This window comes from Rutidosis leptorrhynchoides, chromosome 2, assembly GCF_046630445.1.
Source record: "Rutidosis leptorrhynchoides isolate AG116_Rl617_1_P2 chromosome 2, CSIRO_AGI_Rlap_v1, whole genome shotgun sequence".
NCBI classification, from domain to species: domain Eukaryota; kingdom Viridiplantae; phylum Streptophyta; class Magnoliopsida; order Asterales; family Asteraceae; genus Rutidosis; species Rutidosis leptorrhynchoides.
In genome coordinates this window covers 676,677,296-676,689,340 of record NC_092334.1, presented here as the reverse complement: position 1 = coordinate 676,689,340, position 12,045 = coordinate 676,677,296, and the positions used below count along the sequence as shown (strand labels likewise).

The 12,045-nt window shown below is 30.6% G+C and overlaps 1 protein-coding gene across 1 annotated transcript; it reads left to right on the top strand.

Annotated features, from left to right (window-relative positions):
- The first annotated feature begins 206 nt into the window (after positions 1-206).
- LOC139893954 (uncharacterized) lies at positions 207-4,201 on the top strand. Its single transcript, XM_071877160.1, has 12 exons — positions 207-413; positions 500-608; positions 889-960; positions 1,084-1,200; positions 1,497-1,743; positions 1,843-1,964; positions 2,052-2,431; positions 2,520-2,619; positions 2,702-2,761; positions 2,859-2,942; positions 3,039-3,155; positions 3,755-4,201. Exons 2-12 carry the CDS (start codon positions 546-548, stop codon positions 4,058-4,060), a joined length of 1,668 nt encoding a protein of 555 aa, XP_071733261.1. The 5' UTR covers positions 207-413; positions 500-545; the 3' UTR covers positions 4,061-4,201.
- Positions 4,202-12,045: the final 7,844 nt, after the last annotated feature.

The following is a 12,045-nucleotide window of genomic DNA, read 5'->3' as shown; positions in this document are numbered from 1 at the left end:
TTTCAAATATTATATATAACACAATTAAAAATATTTACATTAAAGTTGACAAAGAAAGATGTAGAAAGTTAAAAGTGGACAATTACAGTGTAGCAAAGGGAGTATAAAGATTCACCCACAAAGAAACATACACTTGTTATATATACCTCCATTTTCTCTCCCACATTCACTAATATAAAAATATTCCATACACGTATCACTTCTTCTTCAATTGGGTACTTTGTTTTTCAGCTTTCTTTTATGTATATATGATTCCCACTTATCAAGACCAACACTCTGCTCTTGAAGATTGAAACTTTCAGCCCTTTTTCCAGCATTTAGTATCTCTTTGGTTGTAATTAATGTTTCTAACAAGAATGGAATTCATTTGGCAGATAAAAATTGATTATCAAGATTGACCCATTCCCTTAAAGGTCTGATATTTTTTTAGTTTCCATTTATTTATTTATTACTCTATTTCTTTTGATCAAGCTTTGATTTGGGTTTTGTGATTTTGCAGCGTTAATTAATGTTTTAGTTGCTGTAAAGAATTTTTGTGTATAAAGATGAATACTAGAGTAAAGACAAATTTAAGGTCCATGAAAACAACTTCTTTCAAAGATCCAAAGGTAATTAATTTTAGTTATTTGGTTTATACTTTTATTGCACACTCCTAACTTCAATTATGTATTTAATTATGGTAAGTAAAAGTAACTATGGGTTTCTGTGAGGTGTTTTAGACAAAATTGAAAAAAGTTACTTACTTTAAATCTTATCCGTATGAAGTGTTATGTTGCATTATGATTCTTTTCTTCTTGAAGGTGATTGTGATCATCTTTACTTACTTTTTTTTTTTTCTCTTTATATTTTTATATTTAAAGAAAAAAGGTTGATAACATGCAAATGCAGATGGAGACTGAGAAAACTAGCACAAGAAGAAGAAGTTCAATTAGAGAGAGAAAAATAGCATTGCAACAAGATGTACATTGCTGTCACCATTGACTTTCTATTTGATTTAGTAAATAGTTGGTGTTCAATTATGTTTCTCAATTATTAATTTTTTGTGTTTGGTTTTGTTTTTTGTTTTGTCACAATTAATTTCAGGTGGAGAAACTAAAGAAGAGACTTAGACATGAAGAAAATGTCCATAGAGCTTTAGAAAGAGCATTTACAAGGCCACTGGGAGTGCTTCCTCGGTTACCGCCTTATCTCCCTGTCACCGTAGGTATTTTTATCGCGCAAAATTTTATATTATACATGTATAATTACGAGGATTCAATTTGTGCAGTTAAGCGGATAAGATTCGTTATGTTTGTGAAATTTGTGTAGATAATTACACAAATTTCACACGCACAAATGAAAATTTGATTGATTTTATCTACATTCTCAACTGCCATATGATTCTAGCTTTGTTGCATATAGCATTTATTCATGCAATTAAGTACACATTTTTTTACGAAAATATAATTTTAAAATAATTTTGGATTTTTTCCATCAATTATTATGGGCATTTGTAGATATTGGAGCTTCTAGCAGAAGTTGCAGTTTTAGAGGAAGAGGTAGTTAGGCTTGAAGAACAAGTGGTTCATTTTAGGCAAGGCGTATATCAAGAAGCTGTCTACATTTCATCTTCAAATAGAAATCTTGAAAATTTAATTGATTTTCAAGATGTAAAACATGGCAAAAATAAGGCTTCCAATTTGTCACCTCAAATTGAAACGAGTCCATCGACACCCGCCCTCAAAAATTCAGATAGAATTTCAGGTGTTTATTTTTATTTTATTTTTTGAATATTACTATTTTAGGTAAATAAATAATAAACTGATTTTTTATTTCCATTTTCGATAATTTTGGTGGGAAAAGCGAATCAATCATCAAAAGCTAGTAAGAACAAGCTACGCTCGACCAATCCGAAATCTCAAACCCCTAAGCGAACACCTACTAATTTTAAGTCAGCGAAGCGCTTAGAACCTAAAAGGTTACAGGTGAGTGAAATTTAAGTTTTTTAATAAGTTGGTTTATATGTTGAATAATTAGGTATGAATTGTAACAAATTTTTTTTTCTTCTTCAGTTTGAAGATAAAGCAATGGAGGGTACTAATGTAGATGGAAGAAACAGTTTGATTCAAGAAAGAGGAGTATTATCATCATCATCATCATCATCATCATCATCATCATCAATAGATGATGATCCAAACAAGGTTTCCGAAAGTATTTTAAAATGTTTGATGAACATTTTCGTGCGAATGAGTTCGACAAGAAGTAAAAGTATAACAGAAATGCAACCTTCAGTTGAAACTCTTAAGGATACAGAATTCAAGGATCCTTATGACATTTGTTTCGAATGCGAGAAAAGAGAAATTGGCCCGTATAAACATTTATATGCTATTGAAGCAAACTCCATCAATAACAACCGAACGACAAATTCAATTTTCTTAATACAAAGATTAAAGTGAGTACTAACTAACTTCATGTTTTTTAGTACATATTTGTCAACATTATGAGCAGTTTCTAATGGTATTTTTTTATTTATACTCCAGGCTCCTACTTGGAAAACTTGTATTAGTCGATTTAACAAGTCTCACTCACCAAGAAAAACTTGCTTTTTGGATCAATATTTATAATTCGTGTATGATGAATGTAAGCCTTATGCATTATATATTCATATTGAATTAGAACTTATAAAACAATAATAAATATATTTAGAAGTTGTTATTATCAGGCATTTCTTGAACATGGAATCCCAGAAAGGCCTGAGATGGTGATTGAACTAATGCAAAAGGTAATGTAATGCCACACAATTATTTACAAATCACAAGATTAAACTATTAAAATTTATATTTATATAATATATAAATAATGTGTTCCTTACTCGACAGGCAACTATAAATGTTGGAGGACATTGTTTAAACGCAATCAGCATTGAACATTTTGTACTGAGACTCCCTTACCATTCAAAATATGTAAGCTGAATTAAATTCGATTCCTTATCGTGGTCCAAATCTTTATGATCAGATAAAGTTTAAATGTATACGATCGATTTCTTGAAATGTTATCAGACTTTTGCCAAAGGTGTAAAAAATGATGAGTTAACTGCAAGAAGTGTTTTTGGGCTGGAGTTATCAGAGCCATTAGTAACATTTGCACTTTCCTGTGGAAGCTGGTCCTCCCCTGCTGTAAGTTGTAGATAAGGTTCATTGAACACATTCTTGGTACAATAAACATTTATGTTAAAAAATTGTGATCTTTAGTTATATAATTTAATTAATAACATATAAAAAACATAGCCAACTTTGACTTTATTTTTTTTTTTTGGCAATGAAGTTATCTAAGGCCAGAAGAACTCATTAAAGTATAAATTTTCTTGATTCAAGGTCAATAATAATATAGTCAACATGGTCAAATATATATTTTGACCAGTTGATCAAGCAGGTAATATTCCCTTTTTAGGCTACCCAAAGAGGGCTAGTATTGGCAATTTGGCATAACTGGGTTATCCCGTGACCAATTCTGACCCAATCCCTCGGCACCTCAATATATGCTACTAGTGAGGTTTGAACTGGATAGGCGAACTATTAGGTTTTCTAGGGATGGTTTCGGTTAGATGATCAAACTATCTAAAATCTGGACCTTTGAAACTTAGGAGATTAAAACCATGGTTCATTAAGTAAAAATTTTACTAAAGTTGGTTGTCATTTCATTCAGTTAATCTTTGGTATACTTAAATCTAACAACCAAACTGATCCATATCATACCCTTGATCTGAAAAATGAAGGTAAGAATCTACACGGGCTCTCAGGTAGAAAACGAACTTGAAGTAGCGAAAAAAGATTATTTACAAGCTGCAATCGGGATTTCAACCACAACGAAGATGGTGACAATTCCCAAATTATTAGATTGGTATATGCTCGATTTTGCTAAAGATATAGACTCATTGATGGATTGGGTATGCCTTCAATTACCAAATGAAGCTGGAAAACAAGCAATGAAGTGTCTCGAGCGGAATAAAAGTGTGCCACTTTCACATTGTCTTCGGGTTATAGCTTACGACTTTAAGTTCAGGTATCTTTTGCACAAATAAAGAACGTTTTGCGGGTTGATCTTTTTAAAGATTCTTAAGTTATAGATCTGTACACAGCTTGATATTATAGAATGGAAGTAGATATATATATATATAATCCATGCACCCCCATTGTAGTATCATTTCATCAAGCCTTTTTATAAATAATTTGAGCTTATGAGGTTGTTATTGAATTGCTGTAAAAACAAATTAAGTGTTATGTAGCCTGGAGATAGTGTTACTTTTTTTTTTGAAAGGCCTGGAGATAGTGTTACTGGAAGGAATAAATTCAATGCGAGCAATGAGATAGTGTGTTATTCTCAGGCCCCTTTTGGGCTTTTGGCCTTTAAGTTACTTCATTATGCATATTCATCATCCAGACCCTTGTGTCAGCACAAATTTAATATTCATATAATTTGATATGAGTTATATAAACATATTCATCAACCAGACCCTTGTGTCAGCACATATTTAATATTCATTTAATTTGATATGAGTTATATAAACATATATCAAGATTGACACGTAAGCAACATTATATGTTTGTTAACCTTTAAACAAAAATTTAATTTAATATCCAGTGATTAAAGCATACACCAATAAATACATTAGAAAAAATCAGCACGTTCCTGATAAAAAAAAAAATCTCTTTCATGAAGATAATCTTCACACACATAAATAGATAATAGATGTAATGTAATAGATAATAGATAAATAAATAAATAATGTGGCTAACAAAGAAAAGGATAAAGGGGAAATGGTGATGGTCCTTGGAGATAATGATTGATTCCTACTACCCATGTAACCAAATTGAAGCAAAGAACAAAAAATGACGTTTTTCCTGAAAAATACTTGAAGATAGTGGGGGCATCTCCTATTGTTCTATCATAGTCAAACTTAACTGTTATAAATTTGTTTTTTCTTTATTTTAATTTTGGGAAGAAGTATAATGTGTGGTTCTTGGTTCATGCTTATATGCTGACAGAGGGTTGCACAATTAAAGAAACAGATACTTTATACTTGTCTTACTTGAAACTTTAATATTTTTTGTATCAATGGACCCTCTACTAAAGCATATGCAATTCTCTACATGTAGTAACAGTAACACCAACGGTTGGAGATTTTAGATTCGTGTATGGTAAAATAATCGATAGTTGAATATATTACTGAATCGTGGTATCACTTTTTAATTCGACCATAATTGCTTGAATTAAACTATTATCACTTTCAGGGCCGGTCCCGAGAATATGAGTGCCCTGAGCGAGGCGAAAAAGGCCCTTAAGCCCTAATGTATAATATAAGCTATTTAAAAAACGAGAACTTACGTCATATCAATATATATAAAGAATACAACATTAGAATTACATACCGGTTTCGATTTTTCGGGTCGGGTTTTCGAGTTTTTTCCTGGAATCGGTTTTTTACGATATTAAACCTGTTTTTACCGATTCGGGTTTTTTCGACTTTTTTGGATTCGACTTTAATTTTTTTACTCATTCGATTTTTACGCGTTAGGAATTTAGCGGAAGCCTTAATTTGCAAGGACTTAGTTTGGCTATATTAAATGTAGATACTCTAGAAGGGATCATTCAGTATTTTACATATCAAATATGTAATATGTAGAATATGATATACTCCGACATTTTTCAAGCAAAGTTGAAAAGATGCAGACTTCAATATTAACTTTAAAAATTTTATGACCTTAATTAATAAAATTATTTTCATAATATTATTTATATAAATTAGAAGATAGAAAATAGATGTAGAAATAGAATTGCAATAGAATAGAATAGGAATAGAAATAGAAATAAAATAGAAATATGATTCAGAAGAAGAAAAAAAAAAAAAAAAAAAAAACACAATAGAGTGTCACGAGACTATTACGGGGTATATATATATATATATATATATATATATATATATATATATATTATATATATATATATATATATATAGCAATAACGATAACAAATTGGAGTAGGTATTAAAGAATTGGGATGATAACGATTATTATTTTATAATCTAGATTTAGATAATAACCATTACGTAGTATATAATTCACGAGACTTTTATAACAAAAGTGGTTTAAGAGGTTCAAGTGTTTCGATGGTGAGTGGCGACAACATATCCACATGTAATGAAATTTGGAATTCTAAGCTTTCATCCCACATCGGAGGGTTATATAACAAAAATATTCTATATATTCAAATGATTTTGATTGTAATAAAAAATTAACAACGTTTGGGATTGATTCCCTTATGCATATGACTTGCGCTTAGCTAAATAAAAATATTGGGCTCCTAAAAAATAATTTATGGATTTGGTGTGTGGGTATTTTTAATTAGGTAAAGTAAAAACATTGGGCTCCTAAAAAATATAAAAATATTGGGCTCCTAAAAAATAATTTATGGATTTGGTGTGTGGGTATTTTTAATTAGGTAAAGTAAAAACATTGGGCTCCTAAAAAATATAAAAATATTGGGCTCCTAAAAAATAATTTATGGATTTGGTGTGTGGGTATTTTTAATTAGGTAAAGTAAAAACATTGGGCTCCTAAAAAATATCTTTTGGATTTGGTGTGTGGGTATTTTTAATTACATAGTGATGTGGATTAAAATGTGAAATAATGATGGTATGGGTTGGTTTGTGTGTGAGAAGTATAGTAATTATGCGGTAAAATATGATTTAGAGTTGGGTAAAAAGAAAATAAAAACAAAAAAACTTACCAATAGAAAATAACTCATGCTCGTGGCTTTTCCCGTAGAATTCCAACCCACGCTCGCATCGACGCCCAAAGCTAAGCACTGTTACACCATTTTTGAGGCGTGAGTTTTGCCAAATGAGCAAATGCACGACGTGACTTTTGATTGTTACAAATGCTATAAAAAACAAAGAAGGCACAATAATTTTAAAATAAAAGGTCTCCGTTTGTGACGATCCTTCCAAATCCCTTTGGACGAATACATCATTCATTGATTTCATAGTGAGGTTTTGACCTCTATATGATACGTTTTGTAAACATTGCATTCTTTTCAAAAGGTACACAATAAATGAATATCAATTTCTAAGGTTTTCAACGTTTGATGATTTCTACATATAGACAATTACCATAAATAATAGTTTACCATAATACATTCGTTGACAATGCAGTCAAAATAAGATACACGGTGATGATTTTGTGAATGCAAAGTTTTCTTGAATAAAGCATGTATGACTCCATGCACATAGCTTGTATCACATATAAGCAAACAGCGGAAGACTTCTAGAAACCTGAGAATAAACATGCTTAAAAGTGTCAACACAAAGGTTGGTGAGTTCATAGTTTTAATGTTGCGTATAATCTGTATATAAAGGTGAATCACGAGTTTTCAGTTGTTTCATCCAGAAACGTTTATCAAAATATTCTACGAAATTGAGCACCCTGGTAACTAAACTTAACGTATATATAATTTATACCCTTTGTATAATCATCTTAATAATACACGCAAACCAACGTGTACGCTCCTCAAATAGCATACGTCCATGGATCCATATACTACTACTCGCGCCCACCAGTTCTTATAATCGGCAGTTACTAGTTACCAAAGCTAAGGGATTTTTGCTTCAAACTCGGTGTAGAATTTAATATGTACTTGTATCCATTGCGTATAAAATAAAGTGCATGTATTCTCAGCCCAAAAATATAGATTGCAAAAGCAATTAAAAAGGGAGCAAATGAAACTCACCTTAACAGCACATAAAGTAATTCACCGGAATGTGACCGAAACTCGGAATGTAAAATAACCGTAGATCTTAACCTAGAGAACATATGTTGGTCAATACATGTCTAACAAATTAGGTCTGGTCATAGTATATCACAATCCTAATGCTCGAGACCGACATACAAAAGTTAACAAAAGTCATCTCAAAAGTTAACCTTACCCAAAATGATCTTTAAATCTATACATGTCTATTAACATAATATAAGTCTTGATAATTGAACGAATTTATAGTTTATCAAACTCAAAATATTATTTATTTCAGGAGCTATATTATATTTGAATTATCATGGCAATCAAACATGTTTTATTATTTCATATAGTTTTCCAATACTTGTAAAATCAGATTATAGTGTTTATAAAGCTTTAAAACATGATAAGACAGTAAACTTTGACAATTGTTCAACAAGACGAGACGTGCCTTATATAGAAATTCATTTACTCGATTAGTAATATTTGAAAATCCAATTTATCAATCTCATAAACAAGTTGTTTAAATATCAATTGCAGATTCAAAAGCAATTCCGATTAATGTTAATCATAATTCAGTTGACCATAACTTTTAATCCGCTCCTTGAAATCACACGATTTCTAAATGAAAAGTTATTAATTTTTCGACAACTTTTCAAAAACATGCATATCATATACCTTTTATCAATAACACATGTATTTAATTCGTGATTCATCATAAACTATCTAACGACAAAATTAAAGCATACAAGCATGCATAAACATATATACTCGAGCACTAGACATGGATACACTATTAATATATAAAAGATAAAAATATAAATGCTTACGTATCAATATTGTGATTCAATATTGCAGAAAAGTACGTAGACGCAACGGAGATGATAAACACTAGGTTTGACCTTTGACTCATGGTCATAACCCCCAAGTAATACCCATAACCTCTATAGCTATAACCCATAATTTCCTTAGCTTTAACCCGTTCGAAAAGCTTGTTTTGAAAATAACATGCTCATGACTCCGTCGTAGTATTTTATGTATAAATACGAATACTACTACTACTACTACTACTACTACTACTACTACTACTACTACTACTAATAATAATAATAATAATAATAATAATAATAATAATAATAATAATAATAATAATAATAATAATAATAATAATAATAATAATAATAATAATAATAATAATATAAATATATATAGGGAGAGCAGATAGATAGAGAAGGATATATGTTTTTACTCGAACTGAAATCGAACAAATTTATAGCATCATTTCTGTCCCAGCACCTCATGTGATCACATGAGGTTTGTATGAGATTCTCATGCGATCGCATGAGTCCCTCAGCCAGCTCACAATGATTTGTCTAGTTGTTCGTCGACATATTATTTAATTATATATAATATATTTAATTTATATAATTAATTATATATTATATTATATTCACGTGTATAGTTGACTTGTAATTTTTGGTCCGTTGACTCGTACGTTGTCACTCGACATATGTCCCGGTTCCGGTTTCTCGAATGAATTTTCGTACGCTTAGAAAACTAGTATTTTTCATTACGCGACGTGTACCTTTATCAAAAATTAAACTTAATCATTGATAAACTATGTCACTCGAAGTGTAGCTTTAATCAATTAAGTGTTTTGGTTATTTGCTTCTATAAATCATCGTCTCGTAGTATATACATATACATATATACATTTTTATTTTGAAATAGTGTTTTACTGTAGCAAAGTTACTGTAGCAAAGTTTTTTTTACTGTAGTAAATTAGTGTTTTACTGGTTCATCTTAAACGCATTAGTTAACTTATCTAAATATCAATCGAATCAATAATCAAATGTTACTATCGTTTACTAAATAACTTGAAATCATATATATATATATATATATATATATATATATATATATATATATATATATATATATATATATATATATATATATATATATATATATATATATTGGTCGTGAATCGTTGAGAACAGTCAAAGAATAATTGATTATATGAATATAGTTCCAAAACTTTCGTGACTCAACATTACAGACTTTGTTTATCGTGCCGAAAACATTAAATCATTTAAAGATAAAGTTTAAATTTGGTCAAAAATTTCCGGGTTGTCACAGTACCTACCCGTTAAAGAAATTTCGTCCCGAAATTTGATTGGGATGGTCATGGCTGACAATAAGTATGTTTTCATGACGCATACGAGCTGAAAATTAGAGTTTTAACATCATTGAGCAATATGGATAAAACAATTTGTTTATGTGAAGTGTACGAGTGAAGTTATCACAAAAGAGTGAAATGAGAAAAAGTAAGTTTCGTCATATCTTTTGACGTAGATGGGTTGATTTCCGGAGTTCAAGAGATTTGGAGAAAATCTTCGTAATAAGATTTGATTCTTCGGTAATTAAGGAAATTATGATTCTCTTCGATTTAATGCGATGATCTCTCTCGATTTTCCTGTCTAATATTATATTATAAATCTACCCCCTTCGTTTCCTTATTTTCCACAGCTCATACCTTTTATTCTTTCTCCCTCAATTCTTATTTTAAAGCATTCGTCAATATGCTCCATCCAGTTCTTATTCTTGATATACTTCTAACCTTCATATCCGTCATTCTTCTTTTCCATCTGCCGCCAGAAGAATCTATTCACTTCTACTATACTCTTGGTTTTATAGTGTTTTTAGTCCTCCCTTGTCATTATATTGCTATATTCATCGATATATATGGTTTATAATTTCTGGGTGGTTGTTGGGTTTTATATCTTCCCTCATATTTCGATGTCTCTGCTTCTGTCTTTCCATAATCATTGACATCTACGGTTAATGCTCTCTTCCATTTGCTGCGATTTATACTCCCAATTATATTTCGGAGCTTCATGCTTTTGTCTTCTCTTCCCGACTTCAAGTTAAGCGAATATGTGATGACCCGAAAATTTTTGACTTATTTAAACCAATTCTCTATACGATTTATTATTTTAACACGTTAAACAAAGTCTGTTAGATTGAGTCTCAAAATTTTAGAACTGTTTCATATATACAATTACCTTTGATTACTCTCGACGATTCATGAACAATTATATATATATATATATATATATATATATATATATATATATATATATATATATATATATGTACAAGTAAAAACCACTTTCCTACAGTAAAAATTACTTTGCTACAGTAAAACACTATTTGCTACAGTAAAACACTATTTGCTACAGTGAAACCGTATTTTGCTACAATGCTACAGTGAAAACACTACAGTAACACTATTTGCTACAGTAAAACACTATTTACTACAGTGAACACTATTTGCTACAGTAAAACACTATTTGATGTCGACGAACTAGCAAACAAAAACGGAAAAGGCGGCCATGCGATCGCATGGCAAAAACACTGAAAACTCATGCGATCGCATGAGCTACAGTAAATCGAAAAGTAATATAAATATGCCAGTTTTCTCGACGAAGTAACAACACACATCTTTTTTTTTCTTCTTCAGTAACATATTTATATTTATATTATAATTATAATTTTAAATTTAAGTTTAATAATAATAAGATATATACGAGGGTGTTTTTAATTCGGGTTTCAAACCGCTTTAAGCTAAGGAAATATTGGGTATTATTCGGGGTATTGTTCTTGAATCCAAGGCCAACCATACAGTCATCTACCATCATTACGTCTACGCAATTTGCCTACAATATTGAATCGCAATATTGAACTGTGAGTTATAGTCTCCTTTTTTAAATACTTTAAATATTTTTGGGCTGAGAATACATGCAATTTATTTTAAACGCGATAAGACACAAGTACATACTAAATTCTGCACTGAGTTAAACCGAAAATCCCTTAGCTTTGGTAACTAGTAGCTGCCAGTACATAGGATATGGACTGGTGGGCGCGAATAATTGTATATGGATCCATAGGGCTTGACATCCCCGTCCGAGCTAGAGCGCTAGCCTTTTAACGGACGTATGTTATTTGAGTTTAAGACACGTTGGTTTGCGTGTATTAAAATGAATGGGGTAATTATCACTATAGCGTTAAGTTTAGTTACCAGGGTGCTCTGTTACGTAGAATCTATTGATAAACTTTTGATGAAATCTTGTGGTCTATCTTTATATATGTTTATGACTCGAGCAATTAAACCTATAACTCACCAATATTCGTGTTGACTTTTTAGCATGTTTTATTCTCAGGTCCTTAGAATGCTTCCGCTGTGATGTGCTTGTTGCCTGCATGGAGTCTCTCAAG

Coding starts and splice junctions, on each gene's coding strand:
- LOC139893954 (XM_071877160.1), top strand. CDS start 546: ATGAATACTAGAGTAAAGACAAATTTAAGGTCCATGAAAACAACTTCT. Junction 1,744..1,842: donor AAATTCAGATAGAATTTCAG/GTGTTTATTTTT, acceptor TGGTGGGAAAAG/CGAATCAATCATCAAAAGCT. Junction 1,965..2,051: donor TAGAACCTAAAAGGTTACAG/GTGAGTGAAATT, acceptor TTTCTTCTTCAG/TTTGAAGATAAAGCAATGGA.